Source organism: Agelaius phoeniceus, chromosome 7, assembly GCF_051311805.1.
Source record: "Agelaius phoeniceus isolate bAgePho1 chromosome 7, bAgePho1.hap1, whole genome shotgun sequence".
NCBI lineage: Eukaryota > Metazoa > Chordata > Aves > Passeriformes > Icteridae > Agelaius > Agelaius phoeniceus.
Genome location: NC_135271.1, coordinates 34477105 through 34505052, shown reverse-complemented (window position 1 = coordinate 34505052; position 27948 = coordinate 34477105). Strand labels below are relative to the sequence as shown.

The 27948-nt window shown below is 37.5% G+C and overlaps 1 protein-coding gene across 3 annotated transcripts in view; it reads right to left on the bottom strand.

The window, feature by feature from the left end:
• Positions 1 to 27948, bottom strand: part of RBMS1 (RNA binding motif single stranded interacting protein 1) — a 143295-nt gene that overhangs the window by 20851 nt on the left and 94496 nt on the right. For all 3 annotated transcript variants that reach the window (XM_077181514.1, XM_077181515.1, XM_054636604.2), the window contains exons 3-6: positions 19687 to 19745; positions 16759 to 16850; positions 4810 to 4967; positions 1640 to 1719 (exon numbers count right to left, since the gene is read on the bottom strand). In XM_077181514.1, coding sequence (XP_077037629.1) covers positions 1640 to 1719; positions 4810 to 4967; positions 16759 to 16850; positions 19687 to 19745 — 389 coding nt within the window. The remainder of the gene's footprint in view (positions 1 to 1639; positions 1720 to 4809; positions 4968 to 16758; positions 16851 to 19686; positions 19746 to 27948) is intronic.

Here is a 27948-nt window from a genome sequence, read left to right as displayed (position 1 = left end):
AAGGAAGCATTAGAAGTTCAAGCCTGTGAGATGGATTATATCTTGAGAAAACTGCTTAGTTTCCACTTTCAGAAAATTGACAGTTCTCTGCAAATTTCTTGTCCCTAATTCATCATATTTTTATGTTAAATGTTTCCTTCAGACTGCAAAAATCATTCCTACAATTCCATGCATGAAGCTTTTATTCCAACCTAGTTGAACCTCATCATGTAAGGGTGCAACTCCAGCTTCAGCCAAGACCCACTGGAGACAGATCATGATTAGCAATGACATGCTTGATGGCTCATTCATTGAGAACAGCAGAATGCAAGTGAAAATAAAACTTAACAAACTAAAAAGCACTGATAGGAGCTTCTGTTGCAGATGTTTAGCGTTGTTACTGTCTGTTTATACATAGTCTGTAACATTTTTACTAAATGTAACAAAGGAAAAATATAACTAAAGCAACAAGTGCAACAAGTGCTTAAATTTACCAAATCTTTGTAACAAAATTTTAACTAAATAATAACACCAGCAATTAATCCTTGTGCAAAGGGTCTGCAAAAGCAAGGCTAGGGAAGTCAAAATACTGCATTAGATTAGTTTTGCCGAAGGGAGTGGTTTCCTGTGCTCTGAAGCATTTTCCATACTTACAGCAGCACAGACTGCCTCAAACTGGAGCAATCTTTCAGGGATGAGGCATGTTTGGAGTTTTACTAAACAAGCCACATTCTTGTCTGCCTGCCGAGGGTGACTTTCCTCCTCCTCAGTGACAGGGTCTGGCTGTACAGAACATTTCACCACTGGGATAAAGGCAGCTTCCCCAACCACATCAACGCTGTAATTTGCAAAATTCCCACTTGGGATTCTCAATAAAATGCCCACTGAAAGCTGCCTGGAATGCCAGGCATGTATTCTTTCCTTCTTTATTGTCCTCTTTACTTTCTATTTTACTCAGCAGCACTGAATTTCCTCTCCTCATTTTTCAGTATTCATGAAATATACATTTTGTCTCTTAGAAACAGTGCTGACAAAGCAGACAAACTGATGAGGAACTTGGTGTGACAACAAAATTGTACTAAGCCTTCTCTGAATTCTGCCTTGCACAATATTTCTAGAAGCAGCATTCTATGCTGATCTCCTTCCATTTTCCTGAAGGACTTTAAAACCTACACTGACTTGAGAGTTGCAGCTCCCCAGTGAATGATCATGCCAGGCACGGCTGCAGATTCCATTTCTTTCCTAAGCAAATATTTTTTTGAAAATGCTTTGAAAAAATCATCAACAGATGACAAAACCAGCCCATTTTGCCTCTGAAAAAAGCCCTGTCCATGGAAAAGCAGCCAAATTCTGTTCAGATAGATATTTGTTTCCTCACTTCAACTGGGATTACATTGGATGCAAATTTGTACATAGCTGGCATCTTAGCTGCTTGTTTCTCTGCTAGGAGAGAACACTACTAGATTCCTAGAAAAGGTTTACAACAGAAAAGCGATATACTGTGTTCCAAGCAAGCATTACAGCCATCCAAAAAGACAGAGTTTAATTTTAATAAGCTTGCCTCTAAATGAGAAGCCAGATACAACAATCAGTGTAACAGGCTTCCACCATGTAAGCACTAACCCATTCATACATCTTGTAAGAAATATATGCAACATACCAGAAACTCCCGGTGGTGTCTTTATGAATTTTCCATTAAAATGAGCAATCACTGCTTCACATTTTTCTGTTGACTCCATCCTTTGAAAATAAAGAATAATTTACATAAATTAAACACTGAAACAGATTCCCATGTTTGTGATTTTTTTAAAGCACATTTCTTGCTTTTTCTCAAATCATATTTCTTGGTTTTCCCCTCATCACTGCTCTGGCTTGCTTTCCCATGTGTGAACAATGGAGATGATGTTTTCTAAGAACATATAACTTCAGAAAGGTAAAGCCAAACTCAATTAACATTTTATGCACTCTGAGACCAAAGTCAGTGCCAAACTGAAAATAATGTTCTTATATACTTCTTATATACTGTAGCTGTCCAAGCTGCCTCAAGTACCTCTCTTGTCTTGAAAGAAGCAGAACTGACTCACCATCATTCATAACTGAATCCTTACTGTCCATGCTGCATGCAGCAAAGGTTAATGCCACTCTTAAGAGAGGATTCAGAGCTGTCTGTACAGTTTAAGGGTAATAAACTCAAATAGAAACCTGCCTGACTGCATGACCCAAACTGACTTGGCAGCTTTTAGCTTATACACATCATCTCCACTAAATGATGCACCTGGCTCTTATTTAATTGTCTCCAAGTTCCAAACAGGAGCCAATACCAGCAGAGCTGTGTTGGCTATTGAGAATGTGTCCAAAATCTTGAGCAGGTTTGTGCACTCATGCTATCAGATCTAGACTGAACAGACTGGGCAGGGGGGCTGGAGAGCCCCTGTTGGCCTGGGAGGGGCCTCACCTGCAGTGAGGATGTGCCAGCCCTGACTGTCACCTTGGACTCAGTCACACTGAACAACTCAGATGTGCAATTACAACAAAATATATTTTAAAATAACTGTTTTTGCAGCCGCCTGCAAGATGATGTTTGGTTAATGTTGAACAGATAATTTCTTTTCAGTTGCTCATTAAGTTCTGTAATTCATATCCACAAATTAGGCCAATGGCCTCAGCAGCAAAAAACCAGGACTAAAAATTCCTAAGTCTTGGCATCTCTTTAATTCTGATATCCTTTCTGCACAGGCTGACAAAATATAAGTATAGATAACAACCAGTATCACCAAAAAGCCAGATTGAACAAGAGGTTTTCCTAATGATTCCAAAAATATCTCTTAGAGAATTTTCAGAAGTTCTGGATTATTGGATCTGCATCAAAGAAATCTAATTTTTTTTTTGTCTCACATGAAACAAACAATATAATTTAGTTTCAGACTCAAGTCTCGACTTGATAAAATACATTACTCCCTATTAACCTAATAAAAGTTTCCCAAAGGCAAGAAATTAAAATATTTATTTAATGTCTACAGGGTTTTTGGAAAATTTTAACTTTAATTAATTATCCAATAATTTTCCAATACAAGAAAAATGTTCACCTTGTTGAAGGAAAGAAGTTCTAACTAGATATAGAAGCAATACTTATCCTAGAACTTAGGTATACTATATTTATGTATATAAATAAACACTTTTATAAAAATAACTTCACTCATGTATATATAAAACATAAAATGCATAATAGAGTAACTATTGAGAAAGTACTTTAAAACTATTCTATTTTAATGTCTTCAATACAAGTGAGGTCTTGGATACACACAAGTCTTTTTGACTTTTGCATATGATTCCAGAACACTTCCAGCTACATTAGGAAAAATACATCCTACCATATTTCCTACCTTACCACTGATTCAAGGTAGGGGTGGTAAACAAGTTTAGGCAGAAGAGACTGAATGAGAGCAAAATGCCAACTGAATTTTATAGGGGATGTTAGTGGATTCTACTCTTCACAGTACCAGAAAATGAAAGCTACACATAAAACACACATATATTAATGAAATTAAAATGCCCAGTTAATTTTACCCCACTTACTGATTTTTTTAAAAGGGGATAGGAAGAAATTTTAGCAAAGCCCAAACTTGCTGGTTTTCCCCTCTTCAGTAATGAATATTTTTCTATTATTTCTAATTTTGTTCCTTTGTTATACCTTCTTGAAACTTGATAGTTTGACAAGCATATGAAGTTTGGGTTCAGGAGGCTGGTGGGGGAAGACATTTGAAAAAAAAACAAACTAAAAATCACAGTGCCATGAAATATCCCCCAGCCAACTCACAGGAAAACCAATTCCTAAAAATTTTGGCCACATCAGGAGATAAATTTGTTCAGTTCTTTTCTGTGCACTAATTTTAGATTCTGATATTTGTTCAAATACAAAGCTATTGTAATATTGGCTGAACATCTGAATTACTGAAATTTGATTTCAGTATTTTGAGAATGCCAATTCTTTGCTTGAAGCATGCTTTTATTTTCGATAATAGAAACCTTCAATTTAAAGCCTCTAAATTTTGATTGTTATAGTAGGTTTAAAGCAGGACTTACATAAATAAAAACAGCACAGAAAAGACTTTGATGAAGAGATCCCAGAAAAAATAACTACATTAAATAGAGAAAAAGTAGATTCATATGGACAGAATATTTAGGAAATATTTCCTAATTTATGGAAAATATTTGTTCTTGTTGATTTGGGTGAGATATTTCACTTAGCACACAAATATTTTAAGATGAGATTTACTGTAAGTGAATAAAAAATATTTTCTTTCCCAGCTGACATCATGTTAATGAGCCTGAAAATTCAAAGGGCTGATGTTCAAAGAGCACTGATGAGTTCATTTTCTCCAAGGAACTAATGAAGAAAAATAAAAAAAAAAAAAGGCGTGGGGGTGGGGAAGAAGGATCTTCCCTCTGGTCTGCTGCCTGGGATTCAAACTTGACAATCCAGCAGTCACAGAAGTCTCTGTAAAGCACCACGCACCCTTGCTTACTGACTCAGGGATAGAGGCGAAAGGAGAAGTACAGAAAAGGGAAGGAAGTGGTTTAGAGTGAATTCTTACTCTAGATAATTGTCCAGTAAGAGCAATAAATTTAGATTTAGCCATCTAAGCAAGATGAGGCAAAGCTCTACCAAAGGAAGAATTAACAAAACCCTGCTGGATAACGCCATTTCAATCTTCCTTCTCTTTACAAACTTTATCATTTTCAGTAATTTCTGCCTTTTCCACCTATTCTTGCATTTTTAGTCCAAACAAAGGAAGAAGGCTGCCAGCATGGCTCACAGCCCCGAGGTACCTTGCAAAGCCAACGCCACGGCTCGTCCCACTCGAGTCCCGCAGTATCCTGGTCGAGATCACCTGCCCAAAGGGCTTCAGCATGTTCTCAAGCTCCTGCTCATCCATTGAAAGAGGCAGGTTGGAAATGTATAGGTTAGTCGGGTCTTGTTCTTGTTGCTGAAAGAGAAGTAAAACCAATTGTTATTGTTGTTTCCACTGACATTTTGAATTTAAAACAAACAAGCACATATGAATTCCGGCGCAGATTTTTACTTCTCAGGCCCTTTGTTAAGTCTACTCTTTCCTAGTATTAGTGACCTCCATCTTCTGCCAGTGCCTGCAGCATTCCTGAGAAAGTTTCCTTTCTCCTATTACTGCTGACACTGACATTTTAAAATAGAGATAAAGGTGAATAATTGACCAGTTTATAGTCCATGTTAAAACTCCATGTTTCAAATTTTTCTGAAAGGAAAAAAAAAGTAAATATGAGATAAAGGAAAGAAATTAGGAGAGAAGAAATGCAAGAGTGGCGGAAAGCACTAAGAAAGCCAGATGTAAATTAAGAAGAGGAAAGATTGGGATAACAATCAGAAAATAATATAAGGAAAAAATGAGAAAATGGATTTAAGAGTATGCACATTGCCATCATAATACCAAAAGAACAGTGATACAGAAGCAAGTGGGACACTGTCATCGCCTTCCATACGTGAGCATTTTTGACTTTTCACCAAACTTTTATGTTATACATTCAGACAATAAAAAAGTCCTGCAAAAATTTTCTCTAGAAACATACAAAATGAGAGAGGAGGGCATCCAGGAGATGAGCAATTAGGGAGGTGACAAATGTAGCCACATCTTTGCCATTCCCCTGATCTTAGGCTACTCACTACTTTGTGTTACCTGTGTATGTGCCATGAAATGACACCTCTAAGAAACCTTTTTGGTGAAATTGATGATTTCCAGTGTTTGTCTACATATTCCCCAGCTGTGGCAAGGGAGCATCTCTTTCATGCTGGTGATCACTGCCCATGCTCTGTACTGAAGCACATTCTTGATCTACCAGATTGATGTGACACAGCCCTTAAAGTTGTGCAGAACTTCAATGTCATCACTGTCACCCTGGTATGAATGTAAGTCTCTGCAGGATGCCCATATTCAGTAGCACTTTTCTGGCATCAGCAGTGATATGATCTGAAATAAATTTTATTGATATATAGATACAATTTTCATAGAATCACAGAATGGTTGGAGAGGACCATGTCTGGTCATCCTGGATCACATTGCACAAGCACTGCACAGTAAAGAAGGTCATCCCCATTTGCAGGGAACTCTCTGTGCATCAGTTTCTGTCCATTGTCCTAAAATATTTATTGGTCCCAACATATTTGATGGCACAGTCCACAATGTATTTTCCCTCTGTACAAGAGGGCTGACTGGCTTGCAGGGAAGTTTGAATCAAACTGGACAACAAAAACAAAACCATACAAAAACACAACACTTGCCTCCTGCCATTAAAGCATTTCTTAAAGTGATTATACTGGATGGATGGTGATATCCTCTCATGCAGAACAGGATCAATTTGTCAATAAGACCCCCTTATATAAATAGTATCTCAGTACTTTTAGTAGCATATTGCATAATTTTATAACTTGCCATCTTAGATATCAACTCTCAGTTTGAGTTAGTTTTTCCTAGGAGGGGAAAAAAAGAGAAAAAAAAGAAAAAAAGAAAAAAAAAAGAAAAAAAGAAAAAGAAGTGTTTGGGCTTGCGGGGAGGTCACACCTTTTAGGCACAGAAAGGAATTATCCTGTTCCAAAAACAGTGAAAATTAAAAATGGGAAAGCAAATTCTAGGCTGAAAAACCTTTACTTATTTGCATTTTTACCCCGAGCCTCACATTCAGTTCAAAAGAGTTAATATTTTGAAGTTTTCCAAAAATGTTTTTAAAGAAATTGGAATAGAAGACCTATAGGAGGGAAATGTTCTTCCATTTCATCCTCCTGATGTGCATGCCTCTGCCACTGGTATGAATGTAATTCCTAGCCACACCAAAATCCCACATACCTTACAAAACCTTTTCCAGCTCCCAAGTGTTGCCCTCATTGGCCCCTTTATAGTCCATTATAAATGGCATTTGATTACCCTGTATGATTTTTCTTTTGTTACCTAGTAGAGACATTCCCCTTCCAAAATAAAACTGAATCTTACAGTACACAGACAAGTTTAGGGTTCAAATTATCTTATCATAGGGTATCTGAATCATTTTTCATATTAGAAAAATTAACAGAAGGAGAAGACAAGAAAATGGATTCACTGTGAGGCCACAGCTGACATTAATATTAATTGCTGGGCATAATTACAGTAGTTACATCTTGACATTCAGCTCAAATTTCCTCAGGCAGGAATGTGAGATGAAGAACAGCTTTCACAGTGTTAGAACTGGTTTGTTACTTAGATAGTATCAGGCAATTTTGTTTTGCACCTTGAGATGTGTAGGCTTAACTTCCTTCTTTAATCAGTTATATCGGCAAAAGCTTTAAAGGAGGTTTCAAGCATTGGCATTACAAAATTGCACTTGTTGCCATAGCAAGATTTTCTGAAATTCCAAATAGTATTTGAAAGGAAAAGTTTTGAATGTTTTACTTTTTATTACAGACTGCAAAATATATTATAGGCAAATATCCTAAAAACTTCCCTAAATAATCTATAACAGTATATCAGCAGGAAAGTCACTCTTTGCATATTTTTATTTAATTTCCTAATGTTTTTATTCTAGAATAACAGAAAGCATAAAAGTATTCTCATAAAAAATTCTAACATTTGAAAAGATAAAAAAGGCCCCATTTTGTTCACAGTAGTAACAGTGTAATTTACATGCAAAAAACAAAAGAACAAAAACCAACCAACCAACCAAGCAAAAGATTACGTTCAGAATAACCCAGCAGAGAAATAAATTCAGTCAAGGCAGAAACTCAGAGAACCTGTTCAGGTAAGTAAGTAGAGCTCACTCCCCTTCTCTCAGGCTCCTGTGGCAGCCCAGGGCTTAGCAGACTCCCACATTATCCTGGCACTATATCCTGGCACGAGACCATGAACTTTTCCTGCCAAAAGGGGCACAAGGACCTGCTGCCATTCACTGCACATGCTGGGCATTAGATACTTGTACTTACCCACCTCCCAGAGAAAACTCCTGCCACAAAATCATGTAACACTACTGCTAGGGAAGGCAATGCTGCACTTTGGAAGAATATGAGCAACTTCACCACTAACCCACATTACAAAGCTCTTGGGGAAAAAAGAGAAAAAAGAAGTGCATCTGAGGAAATTGTTCTAAGGAAATTGTTTTCTCTGAACAGAAAGCATTTTGTGATGGAAAAATTTTACTTGTGGCCCATGAAACAATCTGTATTTTGCATTATTAATGATTGGGGTTTGGTCAAGTACATGAATGGCTGACTGGAAACTTCTGTTTTCCTGACCCTATCTCCACATCAATCTAGTTCAGCCTGAATACTCCCAGGGTTTCAGTTACTTCTGGTTTGATTCTTTGATGGAACACCCCGACCACAGCAGACGAAGGGGAGTTTGAAGATACTTCTACACATGTCCATAGCTAGGACTGATAAAGATGGAAGGCAAAGGAGGGAAACAAAAAGCAAATAAGCTGCCAACAGATGAGGATGTCTCACAGAAATCCTGGAATACAACTTGAAATTTCTTCCATCTGTAATTCTTCCAGCAAAATAGTTGAAATGCCAACAACACATTCCACAGTGCATTGAGGTGGCATCTGCACTGCAGGTGCAAACCCATGACCACCCTGCAGTTCAGCTATAAGGATAAATCACAGAGCCACAGAATAGCTCAAGTTGGAAGGGACCCATAAAGATCAGCAAGTCCAACTAGGTCAGGACAGATTAATTTAATCCACTTCTTCACTTTTCAAGAAAAGAAAGAGACAGCCACTGATTCACAAAAGGGCTCATTTACAACACTTATTTGCAACCCTTACTACTGTTGGCATAGATGCAAAGCAAGACTGAACTTTTTAAAGAGTGTATTTGGAATTTTATATAGTTTGATACTGGAAGATTTCTACCAATTATTGTGCAAAACACCTTCTCTCTTCCTTTGCATAACTTGCTTCACCATGCAGCTCCTGTCATGTCCAGAAGGCTATTAAACCTTGAAACAGATATCTGGGCACATTTTGGGAGACTGTAAGCAGCAAGTTAGCTCCTTCCCCTTGGGTTTCCTAGCTGACTTCCAAATAGCAGCCACAACTAGGATTCTCCTTCCATGTCTGTGCTATCTTACACAGAAGGCACTGCACAAACAGATGTTTGCCTTTACACATTTTTTTGTCATGGAAAATGGTTACAGGTTAACAGTTAAAACTCAGGAAGTTAGGAGAAAGACAAACTATTTAAGTCATCCCTCTCTCTCTCTCTGGCAAGCAGGAGTTTAATACTTGAAGTTCTGTGAATTTTTCCCTTACCAAAACCTGTCTCACCATTGCTTAATTCACAGTGCTATTACTATTCAGTCTCAGAAGAGAAAAATAATTCCTTTGACACATGAGTTTTTAATTCCTCTTCTGGAATTAAGAAAAAAAAAAGTGAAACCAGCAAAAATACCTTCCAACATAACTCAGCTCAGACCTTGCCTATACGCTGTAATAATTCTTAGGATTTAAAGGTAGGTGTTCCTCTGTTTAAAATCCATGATTTTATAAGCCACTTTTCCCTTATATTCCTTAAATATCTTGAAATTATTTGCATTATTGTATGGAAATCATCAAAAATATTTACTAAGGTCAGTGGGAAGTTCCCTAATTTTGGGCAGCAAGCCTCCATTAACATATAATCTACTGAATATAATATTTTTTAGAATTCTATACAATTTAGGAAAACTGCTTAATTTGAGTGTCTTCATATTTCATGCAGGGTTTTCCTTATTTAACAGAACCTTCAGCAGATCCTGAAAGATGCTGAAATTGCTCAGCATTTTCAGATTATGGGCAACATCAGGGAATTTCTGGGCTACTGTAAGTTTCCATATTACTGAGAAAACTAGCAAGTCTTGTTTTCAGCAATGCAAGTTTCTATCAGTCTTTTCTCTCCAAACACCTTCAGCTATGTCTCCTGAACTTCTCTACCAGAATGTAACAATATAAAGATGGAGAGCAGAGCTCTTGCAGAGTAACATGCTGCTTTTTCCCAAAGAGCTCCCAAAGATCATAAGATACAGCATTTCTTACAAAAATGACAGGAATGATCAACTGTTAATATTTATTTCTGATCAGGATTCCTACATAATGTGAAGTGCTCTACATCATCTGAAAGAAATTAACAAAAACCTCCCTGTGCGTGTGGAATTGTTCCTAAATTGCAAGCAAGAAACTTGGCAAAAGGCAAGGACATCTGTTTTGTGTTGCTGTATGTAAGGTCAGAGTGAACAGATAGCCATTCAGAAACATGTGACTAGGCACTGCTCACAGCAAGGAAGATCCTCTGCCTGATAGGGAAGGGATTAAATGCTTGTCTGCCTTCATATAGATACTACTTCAAAATTTACAATTGGCCAGTGTCTCACTGAAATATGTCTGTTTTAGCCACAGTTTTAATGCTGTCTAACCACAGACTGTTAACAACACAATTCAGGGAAAAATCACTACCATAATCTTCACTTGTTCTTCAGAATTGCATATGATTAATACACTAAACATTCAAATTTATTTTTACAGGCACATCTGTATTAAGAAGAATTTAATTGCAATAAGCTTTGTGATCAATCTATCACTTCATGAATACATTCATTTTTTATTTCTCAGTGATTTTGCTTTCCCTTTGCTAGAAGGGCATGAAGGTGTCCCTTGGGAGCCCTGAATGAGCCCACCACAGCTCAAAAGAAGGCACCAGACCCTTGTCAGAGCAAGCCACAGCATAACTTAGCAACTGAGATAAGACTTTTGTGGGCTGAAGCTCTTTACTCAAGGCAAGTGTTTGTTAACTGTTTATTTAGAGCACTTGCAAGTCCTGAAGTGATAGTCATGGAGCTCCCAGGTAAGCAAAATTTGGCTTACATTCAATTTATTTTATAATGACTTTTAAGAATTTTTACAATTATAAGGAGAAAAATTTATTATATTTATTTAAAATCTGTTACAGTAAGATTTAATACTATTATCTACAAGAAGTAGTACAAACCAGATAAAAAAGAAAACTTTTCAAGACAGTTGCTAAAAACTGCTGTAGAAATCTGCTTGAATTAGCTCCAGTTTGCCTGTCATCTGTTCTTTGGCATTCAGAAGCCCAGATGCAGAATAAAAAAATTGCAACATACCTACCTTCTCCAGTTAGATTAAGTGCTCTAGCTACCATGGTAACCTAAACTATTTTTCTTACTTTGCTCTATAGGAATGAAAACTGATTTATTTCTCCAGAAGGTTGTCACAGTGAAGACAAGTACTATAAGCAATACATTACTGAACATCAAAAAAGTTAGCTGTTTCTCATTTTTGCTCATTTAAAACCATGCTCTTCATCAGCAACATGAAGGAAGAGCTGTCTTCAATACATTTTGCTTATAAGCTGTGGAAAAGCCTTGATTTCTCTTACAGAGATGAGGACAAGCAGCTAAGCAGCTTTTCCCTCCCAAAGTTCACACTTTATATGATGTGACAATTCATCTTTTCCAAATACACTTGGGAAAAAAGTCACCTAGAGTAAGTTTAAAGTATGAGAGCTTGGGAAAGAAAGATAAAGCTACCTGCACATGGAGTGTACATCACAATTCTGCCTTAGTAACCTTTGAGTGAAAAATATTAAGGTTGCAAATTCAGGTCATCTCTGTACTCCACAGGATCAACATGAACTCACACAATGGGCTCATATTCATCATAAGCTAAAACCCACCCCCAAATAACAAGTTTCAGAATTTGATCTGATGCTTTGAGGGCCTGTAGACCACTCCAGAAAACACAAAATGTGTCTTAAGAACGGTGGAAGTCAGTATGTGATGGGAGAACATCCTTTACATTGTCAGCACATTGTTATTCTGACACAATTCAAATAAGAAACATTTTTTTAAATGGTCCTAATTTTTTGCACAAGCTTAAAATATTTGAAAGTATTTAGTGATAAATTAATGTGAGAGCTAATACAAATAATCAGGACCACACTTCATTGTGTCAACGGAAGCGAAGCCTTTAAGGAGGAGGAAATTGTAACATTATGAATCTGAAGTCCTAAGTCCTAAAAATGTGCAACTCTGGGGAAATCTTCTGAATGGATAAACAGTGAGTCTTCCCACAAAAATGCACATTAGTACATAGAACAGCATTCCTTGGCTCAAATTAACAAGTCTCACTGACCACAGAAATCTTCCATGTCTGTGGACTAGTTTCATGGCTTCTATTGTAAGTTGTATATGTTTTCTAAAGGTAACTTTATCCTTCCATAGGGAAAAAAACCAGGAAAACAAAAACTGGAAAATAATGAATATCAACCATTTAAGTCATAAATTATCTTGACTATCTTATAGTGAAGGTGTACATATAGAACTACAAATCTTACAAGGAGAGAGAGAATTGACGAGACAGGAGAAGACAAGGTATTCAAAAACAAAATGTAGGGAATCAGGGTCATTGAGTCCATCACAACTGTGTTGGACTAGGATGGCCTAAACAATTTTAAAGACTACACTGATTTTAAACACATGGTTGAAGTTCTATTGTGAGAATGTCCATTAATACTTCTTGTGATGCCTAAAGTACATTGCAAGCTCTTTGCAAAAAGTGGTCATTCCTTATGTAGATATAAGCCTTTCACTATTATCTCAGAAATCTGTCAGCCTACCAGGAGATGGACAATCTGGTTGTACAAATGCCTCTGCCAGGCCAGGAAGGAGTTAACACTCAGTGAAGTCTGAGCTGCCAGAGCCACACTGCTGTTCTAGCTGGCTTGTGCAGCTCTACATTGCTGTCAGTATAATTTAGATATTCTCTTGCTGACTTTATCTGGGCTGCAAACACAATGACTCTCTTCCTGTCTTAAGTTTGCTAGACAGAAAGATGAGAAGAACTGTGGGTTTTATTAACCGTTTGTAGTAGCTCTTTTTTACCTTTTTTTTTTTATACATTAGTTTTCATCCAGAAAGTAAGAATTAATCAATTTTCCACTTGAAACAGTTGCTTTAGTAGCTACAGTTGAATTCAGTTAACACCATTTGATGAGACAGAACTTGGTCTGAGCAGTGACTTGGATGCTTTACGTTAACCTCAAAGTTGAAAGCATATGAGAATTTAGGTGTCTGATTATCTCCATAGCATTTATACCTCACCATTTCTAAAACATCCTTAAACAGTCTAAATATGTTAAATCTCCATTCAAAATGCCAATATATAGTTGATTTTCTGTGTGCATCTATTTTCCTATAAACAAAGTCCCTTTCTGCCCACTCTGAATAATTAGAAACCTAGAGCTATCTCACTTTTACTTGTGGGTGCAGGGAAGAGAAAAGGGTTCTCAGAAGAACCACTCTGACAGCAACCACAACTTTTCTAACAAACAAAATTGTCAGAGCTTTCAATACTACTACTAATCTTACCTAAGACCGCTTGGTTCTACAAAGTCACAGCTTTTGAACTTAAAATTCTTGGTTTATAATCACTCCTCTGGGAGCAAGAACATAGAAACTAAGAAAAGAAATTTTGATCAATTAAAAGGAATTAAAATAAAAATTGGACAGTTACTAACTAGTTTAGAAATAACACTAGTCTTGCAAGACATGTATTTGATCTGTTGAATAAGAGATAATCTGCTGGTTTGTACTGGTGGATCCCGAAACAAGCTGGCTACAGTAGAGCTCACATCATCTGATCCCCTTCTACAGCCACTTACATATCCTGAAAAAGATGGACTTACCACTAGCAATACTCAAGTGGAAGAGAGGAGAGGGGCAAGAGCTTGTTAAATCCATTTTCAATTTCCATCCAAAAACTACTCCCATCCCCTGGCTATGCAATTATCATCTTATGCGAGGTCTTAGCCACATTTTCTGACCAAAAGGAAACATGGGAAGCATTTGTTTCAGCAGTGACCAGAAGACACTGGTAACCAGCAGAAAGGAAAACTCTACCAGGCTGCTTTGTCTTAGCCAAGGATTCCCAATTCAGATCTCAGAAAAAGCAGAACAGCTGAAGACATAGTATTTCATGAGCAATGAAATGACACAGGGTTCCATTATTGTGGCATCTCCTGAGTGATGGCCACTTCTCCACCGACAGTGACCCCCAGAACAGATTGGGCAGGATTTGGCCTGAAGCTGTATCTCCGGCCTTGGTCCTTCCCACTCTGCTCAGCAGTAGCAAAATATAGCAAGTGGGATTTTTTTCAACTCAGATCAACTGGGAAGCAGACTGCCAAATACAGCATGATTTTACCCCATGGATAGGATAATAATGATAATGATAATGATAATAATTCAATATTTTTAAAATAATATAACTTAAATTTGAAGTTACCTCTACAAAACAGCAAAAATTTTAATATATAAAAATCAGAACCACTTCCACTAAAGCAGTATTTGCAGATGAACTTGCTGACGTATGTAGTTTTTATCTCACTGACCTAGAGCTACAGCAGGACACTGCAAAAAGGACTTTATGGCAGCCAGAGTCAGAACATAGCTCCAGCAAGAACATTTTCCTCTCTGTTCAGCTGCTGTGGGTCAGGAACCACGTCTGGGGGGAGGGTGAGAGCACTGAGGAGCTGTGCTGCTCCTCACACCCTGGGCACAGAGTAATTACAACACCTTCCCATGAATAAATCACCCCAACAGGCATGGATTTCCTCTTTGAAACTGCAGCAGCTGCGGTGGTCAGTAAGGAAATCGATTGCCCAGACAGGCAGGAAACGCCTCAAATCCTTCTCTGTGACACTCAGGCTTAAGCCTGAAGCAGTGTCTCTGCAGGACCACCACCCATGGCACAGGTGGGTCACGTGCAAAAGGATAAAATACTAAACACACAAACACAAACTTTCAGAGTGTCGTGCATGTGAAGGGTGTGATTTGCTAATCTTGCCAAAGCAACTGTGACTGGCCATTCCCAGACTGGAGCATCTAAGTAGAGATAGGATTTTTCAGACAAAAGGAGAGCAGCATTGCCCAGGGGAAAAAAAAAATCCAATGGCTCAAAACAGACAAAAATCAAAGCACTCAAACTCATAGTCACTAGTGGCTGTTTGTGGTGGTACTGTTCATTGGGCTGGTTTTGGGGGTGGTCTTTTTAATTCAAACATTCTCTCTGTATTAAGAAGCAGAAGAAGTTTCACTGGAATGCAAACCTCATAGTTGCAGGTTTCCCACAGGTCATCAAGCTTGACACAGGGTCAGAAAAATACCCAAACCTTTGGGATATTTTGATGCACATTATTTCATTAATGCTACCAAAAAGAAATATTACCGATCTTGCAACTGTCAGAGGAAACAAGTCAGAAATATATACTGTAAAAGAGATTAAGAAACTGTTCATTGGGTTACTAGTTAATTATTAGAGCTTCTCCATCTACTCAAGAAAACAATTAAATCAGACATCAAAGTTCATTAAGAAAATGAATTTACATTACTTCAAAATCTCTTTTTGGCCCTCCTACCTAGATATCATATTCATAAGATGGCAGACAGAACTCTAAAAGATCTGGGGTATATTTTAAAGTGATCACCTAAAACCTAAAGATTTAATAAATGGCCTTTATTAAGCATACATAAAACCTTGTAAAAGGAAAAAACCAAAGTGTTTTCCAGTAAGCATGTATGTTTGTGTCATGGCTGTAATGAAACACGCATTAAGTATGAAACATATGGTTTCCATTTTGTTGCCCTGGAATCCATCCAAAGACATTTATGTTGTTAGCTTAACTGTTCTCTTTAGCTGAGAAGCTGTGGAAAATATCTCATCTGAAAAAAATCTGTACCTAGTGGATAACTATAAAAGATTTGCTAGATTTTTAGCAGACTATTTTAATAAAAAAGCCTCTGAGATTACTAGATTTTAAGTTTTTTAAATTAGTATATAATTTTCTAACTGAAAACAAATTTGCTTTAAGAGGTACCAGAATTCTATCAACAGATTATACTGGTAATATTTTTTTTAGTTAACAAATCTGTGGAGGTGTTTATGGCTCTCTTTTGGAACCCGGCCATCTGACCCAACAAGAATGAATGACAGTATCATTACTAAAGTATCATCTCCCTAACTTCATAAAAGAGCACTGAAGATACTCTGAAGATCACATCTGGCTAATAAGCTGGTTCAGAGGCAAGGTTCATTAAAAATTAGAGAAAAATAAGATAGCTTTCATTCTGCATTTTTTTTAATAATTCCTGGGTTTGCCTTGATGCAAAAGTAGGTCAGCCAAGAGCTGGCTAAGAATTTCAAAGTATCTATCATGAATGCACAGATTCAAATTTTATTTATATTAGCAGATAATATACCAGAAGGGCTGAAAAAAAAGTTGAAAGGTTAAATTTTGCCATGATATACTTAAAAATTAATTCCTAAATCTTAAGACTTCTAACCTCAGTAACAGACAATCTATTAAACCTTTCATACCTTTGTGCGTGAACCAATTCATTAAGCCTGCTGTAGTTTTTACAAACCATTGCTAAATTTTTGTTTGATGAAGCCAATGGAAAAGACTATTATGAATAAATTGATAAATGCAATGAGATCAGTTTGAAGACTTTACAATTTCATGCTTCTTTATTTATTTAGTTGAGATTATTTGGGATGTGGCAGACAAAAATCTCCATTTTGTTACCTTAATGATTACATGGCTTGAGGATTGTGCTCTCTGTAAAGGGCCCTGCAGCTGGAAACTCCACACTGCCCTTGTTGTGCCACTGTACAAGCTTGTTCATCTTCACAACCCATTGCAAGAATTAGCTGGTTATTCTAACTCACCTTTGCCATCTGTGCTTGGACTCCACTGGCCTTTAAAGCAGAAACCGCCTTCTGAGCAGCTGCTGGGCTGTCAAAGTCAACAAAACCATAACCTGAAAGAGAAAACATCATTTTGTTAGCAAGACAGCAACCAGCTTACAAACAAACACTTTGCAGCCAACAGTCGTGCTACTGGCATGGTTATTTAATACAATTTTCTTGTTGTTCAACAGGGACAATTTGAACTCCAGGTCTTCATGCAGTGTCGCCTTCCCCCCCCCCCCAAAAAAGAAAAACCCAGAAAAGTTCTTGAATCTTGAACTAGTGGAACAAATCCATTTCCATGTCCACTCATTATGAGAATTTTGGCCAAATTGCTAACCAGCAGTGCAGTGCTTTGCTTTCTGTTATCTGGTACGTAACTTCTAACACCAGATTATTTCAGAGATCACCAAATAAAGCATCATCTAATTATTTTTCTGAAGTAAATTCTTATTGCAGTTTGAATAAATGACAAGTAAGTCTGTAAGTTACTTTTTGTTTATTCAAATTTTTTAGGAGAGGAATTTAGTTTAAAAGACACTCATCTACCCAATTTTTGGTAAATTATACTTATCTCATAGTGTATACATAAAAGACAGTTAAATTTAAAAGTGAGTGAAAACCCATCTTCAGTGAAACCAAATGGTTTTCCTATTATTGAAAGAATGTGAAAAACTGGCCAGAAAGCATTTTCTATGCCATACAATGCAATCTTTAAATATTAAAATAAGCTCAACATCAATTGAAACAAATTGAAACAAATTATATTTGAAATAAGCTCTTTTCTTATTCTGAACAAGAACATGTAACTAAGGAATTCCAGGATGCCCAAATTGCAATACATCTTGGCCTTAACAGACACTGGCCTTACAGGCTGGGATTTTTAATCCAGCCTGGGAATTGGAGGCTCAAGGCTCACCACGAGGCAGTCGGAGTTTGGAAGCTACATCCACTAGATGTTATTGCAAACCTCATTATGCATTTTCCAATCCCCCTCTTTTCCACCAGTGAGCTGCCCAAGTATTAATAAAACCCCTTTCCAGAGTTAAAGTTGGGGTAAAAGAAAGCAAACAAAAAGACCAACAATGAAATAACCTCTGGAGGAGTAGAAAATGGAAACATTTCTTCAAAATATATTACAATCCTCTTACAATATATCTATACTGAGAAAAGGTTGTCTAATGTTAGAACAGGACAAGCTTTAAAGCTCTTAACTTGGGAAAAACAACTCAAGCATCCTTGTACATCACTGCAAGCTTATTTATGCTGCCAAGAAGCTGAAGAAAGCAGCATATTGTTTTGTGTAACACGTGGTGGTGTGGATTGTTAAATCCTGACATGAAACAAAGTGAATTAGTTCATATCAAGTTTTGTGCTGCCAAGGCAAGACTAACTTCCCATACCCCAAACTGGCTCTCCACACCCATGGCAGCCTGGGTTATCACCAACACACTGCCAGGTGTAATACAGATAAAGTTACATACTGACACCAAGCATGCCATCAAAGCTGCCTTTGCCACCTTCCAGACGATAGAGAAACTCAATTGCTCGCTGTTCCAGTTAGTTTAAACCCCATAGTGTATTTTTTGGCAAAAGCCAGAGATGCTGTCAATCTTTTGGTTAAATTCCAGTTAGATATTTACATTCTGCCTACTTGTGTTCCCATTGCAATTTCAGCAACACACAGTGAGCCTCCCTGGAGCCTTACCTTGCAGCGTACTGTCACAACAGGCTGTTAGCTACCACTTCTCATCAGTGAGATCTAAATTCTCTATTGAAAAAAATCATCTTAAATCTCTTAAAGAATTAATGTGTGAATTTCTGTATCACTGAAAGGCCTACTGAACACTTCAGGAACTGACAAAATGGACAGACTAAATCTGTTAACTGCAATCATATGCATTAACTAATTAAAATAATTGCAAAGGACACCTCCTCTTTCCTAGTCACAATGACATCTGCATACAAGCTAAGAAAAAATTTTCTAGAAATTTCAGTTTCTGAACTGTCAGTGCCTCTTCAACTTGCTTAAGATGGGGAGTTGAGAAGCTATGTCCTTGCACTGGTTCCAAGTTCTGCACAAAAGCTTTGTCTTAATTAATGATGGACTCTCCTCCTTCTGTCTATCAGCTTTCTGCTCATTCATGGGCATTATGCATATTAACACTGCTTAATCAGCTGACTTAATATTTCACTTTGCTCAAAAATTATCTCCTAATTGTAAAAAATTAAAGTCTGAATTCTGGTATTTCAGTGTCTGCTACCACACCTTCTCCCACCACAAACATGCTGGGATCTGAATCACTGCAATTGCAGTGAGCGATGAAAACCCATGAACTGATACATTCAGCTTATCTAGAGGAGTTCTAATTTTTTTTTCCAGCTGCAATTACTTCATTGAAAATGAACCCTCTCTTTGCTCCCAATACATTCAATAGAACATAACAAAACACAATTAGAGTACTGGAACATGTAATTAAGTGCTGCTTCAAGCTACACTAATCAATGGAGCTTATTTCCATAATGTATAATTTTTTAAGATGCTTAGTATAGTTGAATGGTCATCTGCAAGCTTCCCTAGTTTCTCCAGGCAAAAGGGGAAAAGCTGCTTTTAACTCCATTTTTGTTTTTAAAATAGAGGCGAGCTGCCAGCCAGCACTGTGCATGTCAGCTTCACTCTGCCTTGGCTGCGCCACCAACACCGGCTGTCTGCCAGCTCCACTGGAGGCAAATGCATTGTATACACCAACCACCAGCAAGAATGAAACTCATTTAGGAGCAAGAATGGGAAAAAAACCCCAAACCAAACCAACAAAGGTAAAATGAACTTAAAATACAACATTAATGCACTTTATAGAATCAGTTATGACTTTCAGGGGAACACAGTATAAAGGAAAATATACATACCTTTGCATTTGTTTGTAGTCTTGTCCAAAATAGCCTTCGTGGATACAATTTTCCCATACCTAAAAAGTATTATACATGTGTAAGTAAAATGAGAAAAGAACATCCTATTATAACAAACACACAAATCACTTTATTTTAGCACCTAGTACCCTTTACTCTGTGCAAAATGAAACAATTTATATAGACTATAATTATGGAATGCAAACTCATATATAGATGGAACTGACAAAAAACATCAACAATTTCAAGCACAATCTTGTTCTATATTCTCAGTGGCACCACAGAATAAGCCAGAAAAGAGTGCTTTATAGAAAAGAATTCCAGGCATTTAAAATCCTGGTATTTATAAGACACTATGTTATAGATATAAGGTGGGACTCTCAGTACATAGACCAGTTAGAGCAGACCAGTTGCCTTGTCAGTGGCAGGTTTGCTGGCTAGCACAGTATAGAAAAAGAAAAAAAAAAATAGAGAAAAACCCAGCAAAACCCCAACTGACAAACACAAAAATATTACACACGATTTAATATTATTCTGTTCTGGAATGTGACAAGTAGAAGACTAAAGAAAGCTGTTCAGCAAAGTTGGCAAAAAAATCTGTACATTTCTGTAAATATAAGCAATTTCAACTAAAATAAAAACATCCCTCAGGAAAGTTTCAATTTTCTTTTTCTCATTGCCAGTTTCTCAGCACCTGGTAAGCCCAGTCTGCTATGCAGCCCAAAGGTGAGTACACAGAGATCTCAGAAACTAAGCTTGGAAAACAAGTGGACAGCAATCTCACCTATAAGAACAATGACTGTTTTGGAAGCAAGTCTATCTGCCAAGTTTATCAGAATTTGGTATTTTGATCTATTCTAGAGTAGAATTGTTCCTGTTTGCAATTTCCCTCCAAATAAAAATCCCAGTTTCAATATAAAAACAGCAATTCTCTTGGTCTGCATACAGGGCACAGGTTTCCCAAGCTCCTTCCCACGTCCTCCTGTTTGCTTGTCAGTGACGCTTGTTAGGGTGCCCTGAGCATGGAAGAGAAAAATGATGCAAAAGGAGTTTGCTTTGACTTGAGACTATAATGTAACTTACTACACGAACAGGTATACCTATGCACCGTGTGCTAAGAGGCTCTCTGTCATTGTACAAGAACCCAGAATTATAAGATGTGTTATCAGTATACGAGAGGGGGATTTGGGGATAAATGAACTTTTGTCATCTTACCTGCTAAACAGAACTTCAATAGTGTGAGTATAATTTCAAAACATACTATGTCAAAAGATAACTAACTCCATTTCTGCAGTAGCCGTATTAGTCTTAAAAATTCTTCAGATTATACTAGAAGCCTAATAAATTGAGCTTTGTTTGTTAAGAGTATTCAATTCACTGTTCACTTGCAAAGTCACAGTTATTCAAAGGCAAAGCCTATTTATAAAGTACTTTCCCCACAAAGAGCATTGAAATACACCTTTCAGTATAGCTAGCACTCTTTGTGACCAGTTTCAACACCCTGCTGTTTATGCAATAGATATTAGGTGGCTTCAAATAATTGCAAGGGACTAAACCCGGGACACAAGCCATGAAGTGAGTGATTCCTTCTTTTATCTGAAATTGTGAGCATCTACACTGATATAAAATAGAACTATCCCTCTATAGCCTAAAAACATACAAATATCAATGAAAATCAGTGCATACCTGAATTTACCATTTTAGAAGCTGTAATAAAGCAATAGAAATTGTGCATAATAGTTGGAGCAGGTACTTCGTTATTTGTACCACTTATTTTCCAAATATGTCATTCCATTCAGAAAGCTTTATAGTCCCTAAATCAAAACTTCTCATTTTCTTCAGAATTTTTCTGAGTGCAGAGTAAAAGCATGTGTTATAAACGAGAGAGGTAAACTGCTCAGTGTGCTTGGTAACCAGCATGACATTCAACATTTAGCATTCTCCATATCCTATCAGGCTCCCTAAAGCTTCTTAAAGTGAACAGCTACATAGCCTTTTGTGGGAAAAAAATCCCTGGAGGATGATCTTGTCTCTGCCACTGTGTCAGTTCTTGGAAGTGCAGAAAGTGGTGGTGGTGAAGAACCCCAGCCCTGGGTATTTCTGTGAGCACAATGACCTGGCCAGCTGGCTGGGGGCTGCCTTGGACTGCTCCAGCCCACACTGCTGATGCTCAGCAGCCCATGAACAGGTCTCTGCACAGCTGTTCTTTACAGAAACTTTGTGGACTACCTTCCACTGTGCAAAGATGGCTTAGTGATTTATTGCACTGTCCTAGATAGCACGGCTCCTGCAAAGAACCAGCCACCATGGAAGGCTGCCAAGAAATTTCAGCAGTGTGAGTCTAGGAACAAACTGGGAACCTGTATAACAATAGCAGCTATCGCCAGGATTTCTCCTATGATTTTCCCTCCCATGTATGAGTTGTTCTCCACTCATGCCATGAGGCACAGAAAAGCAGTTTACCCACTCTGAGCCTGGCCAGCAGGATGCACCCCCTCCTTGTTCCCAGCATGTGATCTGATATGATCTGAATTACTCCTTGCAGTTTCTCCCAAGTGCTTCCTTCAAATTATGACCATTGTGAAAACTTCTCTTCCCCTTGAATTCTACAGTCGTTATACTCTGCTTTGAACACGAGCTCCTGTCTTCAACTGGTCCTTTATTGGGTGCAACTGCAGTCATGACCCTGCAGAAATCAATGAGCTATAAAACACACCAGTCATGACACAAACTGCTATGTATTGCCTGCTTACAGAAAGGATTATAGCAAGCAAGAGAGAATTTGTATCCCAAAGACATCTATGATGTTAGGTCTTGCTGAAGATCCTAACTCCTCTCAAAGCCTATATACATCTAGTTGTCTAAGGCACTTGCTGAGGGTTCTCTCCTGCTCCACATGCTTGGTGAGATTTTGTACCTACAGCAAAGCACTGTTCCATGGCTGGCAGAATCACTTCTACAGCAGTTGGTGTTTGCTCATTCCCTTTCAGCTGAAACAGTTTTTTAAAACATGCTTTCCTTTAAATTAAGTACTAGTCTTTAGAAATAACTGCTAATCTGGCTGGTGACAAGCAACTAGGTATTTCTTATTAAGCCAGTTATTTTTCTCCCCAAAATAATATGAAACTCATGTTCAACAGCAATAGAGAGCTCAGGTTTTTTTTTTCTTTTGAGTGCTTTTAACACATTCTTCAGTCTGAATTATGTTTGGAGATGGAAAGATGTTTTCAGCTTTGTGTCTCTTTTCTATATAGCACTTGTACCAATATCAGCTCACACATTGAGAAAGAGAGAGCTTGGGTAAGAGGCAGGTAAATAATTGCCAGGGTGCACTGGGTATGGGATTAACAGGGGTGTGCTCAGCAACTGCCTGTGACCCAGTGTACAAGAGGTACAGAACACCAATACAAATGTCTGGCTGGACAGAAGATAAAGAAGAAACATGTTCAAAGCCAAGCTAGGAAGAAATGCAGTACAGCAACTCACCAGGATAATGTTTACTACTGCTTATTACATCCTCACAGCACAGAAATGAAAAAATAGCCCTCACCTGGCTCATGCTGCCCCAAAATCTACTGCCAGGCGATAAGAATGTCAAACACTGCACTATACCTTTGTCTTACATGCTTTAGAATTGGGAGACTTGAAGTGAAGCACCACCACATATTTTTTTTAATCATATTGTTCAGCAACATGGTCAAAAACAGTGCAAACAATCATCCTGACAGATTCACTGCAAATAGCTAGGGATACATTTGACATTTAAAACATCTCTGAAGCCTAATTTTGGCAACCTCCACAATGCTGAAAGAAAAGGGTCTTTAGAAAACCAAGTACATGAATCAACCTGAACCACTATTTATTTTTCTCCCTTTGTACATCTGGCAGTATGATGAACAGATGTAGAAATGTGAGCGTGAAAAGACACCATCGTGAGCATGACAAAGAATGGGGAATGAAGTAGTTTGAAGTCTCTGCCCCAAGTGCTGTTTTGAGTGTTGAAAGAACTTATCTGTGTGTGCATTAGGGGAGGTACAGTAAGAACAGGCAGTGAGAGGCTTGATAAGATTTGTCTGGAATGAATTGTTTAAATCTGCATCCACAACATAACGTAATATACCTCATACCACCATGCTTACAGTGCTTCCCTTTGCAGTACTCTCAACCTGTCTTCCAGCTTTTGCTGTGAAGGATTTCTCTACCACAAGATGTTGACTTGGACAAAAATATGCCAGAAGGATCTCTGCTACCATGGAAAGCCCTTGCCTTTAAATGCTGCTTAGGTCCTCCATCCTGAAATGTCCAGAACTTTGTGTTGAAGATGAACAGTGGATCTCCCTTTGTCTAAGTCCAGTCCACCTTTAAAAGAACATTCCTAGAGATCCTGCTGTTACAGTTTGCATTACTGTAGTGCTGTCAAAACTCCTCTAATATACAGAAATGCTGCATATTTTCTGTGTTTGTTATAGATTAATTTTTACATCTTAGAATCTTATCACTGCCCTTCATGGAATGCTCTTAGTTTTAAGATCCAGAATTGTGTGGTAAAACCAGACACGGATTTCATAACTTGTAAGTGGCTCCAAGTACATGAATTAACTTTAAGGTAGAATTGTGAAAGAAAAGAGAACCTGACTGAAGATAAAATATTCTGACAGGGGGCCAATATTCTCACCAGGTGACTCATAGACTGGAGAGAGCACAACAAAAAGGCAGATCTGGGAAGGGGTGTCACATAGGAGAGCAGACCAATTAATCCTAAAATCAAATGCAGCTGCCTAATACACCCACACCAAAATAAATTGTAATTTTGACTAGGGCAAGTAACTAGATGAAAATGCATAAAGCAAATACTTCATAAGCAATTTCTATACATTAATTGTAACGCTAAAAAGAATAAGCAGGTGGGCCTGCTTAGTCTGTAAATCAGCTTTAAAAATATAAGAGACAACAGCAAAAACCAAAAAAATATTTCTTATTCAAGATGGCCTTATTCACCACACAGCATGGCCAGTGGGTACCTTGCATGTACTCTAAATGCAGCAAATTCTTGTTTGAAATGAAATCATGTTGTCTTTCAGTACGACCTCAAATCAATGCACACAACAAACATGGACTTCGGCAAATCAGTGATGTGCAAATTTTAAGATCCTCACCTCTCCAAACACAGAGTATTCTGTTTTGAACACTGTGACTCAAAAGATTTATATGCAACTGATGGTCTTACTAGCCAGACCCATACCACCATCTATCCTGCTTGTAGAGTGGGTGGAAGCCATTACATTCATCTCAGTTGAGACATGACAAGGAAAAACCCTAACAGCTCATGGGAAGGCCTAATCTCTGCTGGAGTTCCAGTTCCTCTGTAACACCTGGTGCAGGAGGAGCAAAAAAAATTCCCTGGGTCTGAGAAAAAGAGCCAAGGGAGTTGTCAGCAAGAGCTGACTTGGTACAGTTTGCTCCTGTTCCTCACTGGTCTTGCCATGCTCAGGGCATTTCTAAGCCAACAGCACAGCCAAAGGAACACGATCAGCACCATCAATCTTTTCTTCTGGATCCAAAACCCAAGCATAAAAAGTTTTATCTGGCTCCCATACCTCTGCCTCTCTGCTGCCTTTTGGGAAAGTGGTGTACTGAATCTTAAGCTCTTGGTCCCTTTTAAGCTTAGACAAATAAAGGGAGTTTTTGTTTCTCTATGTATCAAATTTTCAATTTTTCAGTATGGGGAATTTTGGAAAATAGTTGTCAACACAACACTGCTAGTCTTTGTGACAGACAACTCTGATCCCACTCTTTAGTTGTGGGTAAATGTTTCTTACAAAAACTTGATAAAGAAATTTATTCAATCCAGCAGAAGACTGAGTTTTAAGAACAGAATCAAACCATATGGTTTCCATTTTAAAATTCTTCTTCACCACATCTATGCTGTCGCTCAGAAGGAAACATTGCTGAGAACATTTTGTCCGTATTTTGTTTTCTGTTGTTGGAAGACACACTGTTCCTTGAGAAACTCTTTGGAATACTCAGTGCCTTCAAGGCCATCAGGCGCCTAAAGGTTTTCTACCAGAACATAATAAAGCATCTACCACCAAAAGCTGGACCAATCATTTTAAATGCATAATAAAACATTACATGAAAAGTTGCAGTTATACTTTCATATTTTTACTTTCCAAGTTAATGTGTATGGATATTCTAGCTTTATTCTAGTATGAGGTCTGTCTCAAAATTGTTAGATTTGGCTAATTTATTCAATTTAGTAGTCTTCTTTCCTAGTTTCAGATATTCAACCACTGGGTTAACCAATGCCACCAGATGTGCCTTGTTTCCCACATTAGACCATATTTTTCTGGTATGCAAAACAGAACTTACTTGAGTGCCTAAATTAAAGTGTTCTTTTGATGACATGGTGTTAAATGATCATGTGGTTTTGATATGAAGCTAGTTCCTTCCTTTCTTAATAATTGTCCCTTTGACTCTCTGTACTTCAGAAGAAAGATGGTATTTTCAAAATACCCAAATATCCAAATAGTTCTCATTCCCATTTGTTATTATTTTATTTGGGAGATAAATAATACCTCCAAATAAATGAGAATTTATTATTATAAAAGCCAACTACAGTTTTGTCTTTACAAAATTACAAAAATTACATTTAGTCTATTAATGTAAAGATTACTTTTGAGATCTGGGTACTAAAAAAAAAAAACCACCCGAAAAAAGATCCCCCAACTAAAAAAGCCAAAACACCCTAGGCTCCTAGGAACTTTGCCTTTACTGACAAATCAATATTCTTATATACTGCTGTAAACTCTTCCTTAAGATCAGCAAAGCTTTCTTCACAAGATGTCTGTTTTTAACTCTTCTTTTTAATTTAATTCCTGTTTTTAATAAGAATCAGTGTATGTCATCATCATTACCAATGTAACTACCAACACCTCCACAGTGCAAACCACTTTTATTTTGGTACAAATAATCTGTTCTTCAGTCTCACTAGGTCACAATTCCAGATTTCCCTGAGAAGTAATCAAAAGCAGTAAAACCAGATGCAAGTCCAGATATTTTCTCATCTCTTACCATTGTCTGTCCTCACAGGACCAGATGCTTTGCACAATGGACAAACACAAATTAGCAAAGTGTGAACAAATGCCTTGTGAGTTTCTTGGACAATGTTAATTTCAACAGATAAAAAGCAGTATTTTATGAATAGGTATTTGGCTTGTAGTGTACAGGCTCTACACAAATGTAAATGCTTCTTAGAACTAAAAATAATCAGGAATTCAAAATCTTAATGGACAGTGACACACAAAAATAGATTTTGGAAATTATTATTTTTCAGCTACCCAATTTGTTTTTCCCAAGAGTAGTTATTTCCTGGTTCAGACAAAGATAAGCTGTGGGGATAGGGAAGACATGTTTTTAGAATCAGGAAATGTTTGCTTCCTTCTGCTCTTGCTTTGTAGAGATGTGAATAACCTCTATCCATTCCTTAGAAGCTGACTGAAATTCAACAGGAAGGAGTCCCATTAGCATCCTACAGCTATTTTTGGGATGTAGGTTTTTCAATTAATATGATCCTTGTTGTACAACAAACTGATTATTTTAAAAGCAAGAACCACTGCACAACATCTTTAAGCAAGACCCACTGCACATCATCCTGCACAGCCGAGGAAGACTTTGCATTTTAATATCTCTGGGTGTTTTAAACATTTCAGAAATATTACAGCTGACACTAAAGCAGCTTTCCCAATGTGGCTTTTTAGTTTCTTAATGAACAGACTTTCAACAGCTGCTTGCAGAGGTGTGTACTCTGTCAATTTTAAACCAACAAATATGTAAGGGCATGTTTATTTAATTTTACTTTATAAGGTTAAGAATGTTGCAATATGTGAAAAAGCAGTACTTAAAAAAAGTTATACTTCAGTAATATGATGACACAGTCATGGGGGGAAAAAAAATTAAAAATAATCCGTTAAGTATGCACACACACATATGCACACCCACTCCCAGCAAAAAGCTTTTGGAGTTGGAGGGGAAGGCTCTCATATTATGCCCTGTCAGGCATAAAGAAAAATGCTACTCTGAGAAAAAACACAATCAATTTACATTAGGGTTTTGGGGGCTTTTTTTTTTTTTTTTTTTTTTTTTTTTTTTTTTTTTACTTTAAAAGAAAGAAAAAGGCAAATTCTGAAGGATGAACCTGCAAATTCTTTTCTAGGCTCTGACAAGTTTATCAGTGTCTGCAGCCCCAGCCGCTCCACTGAGGAT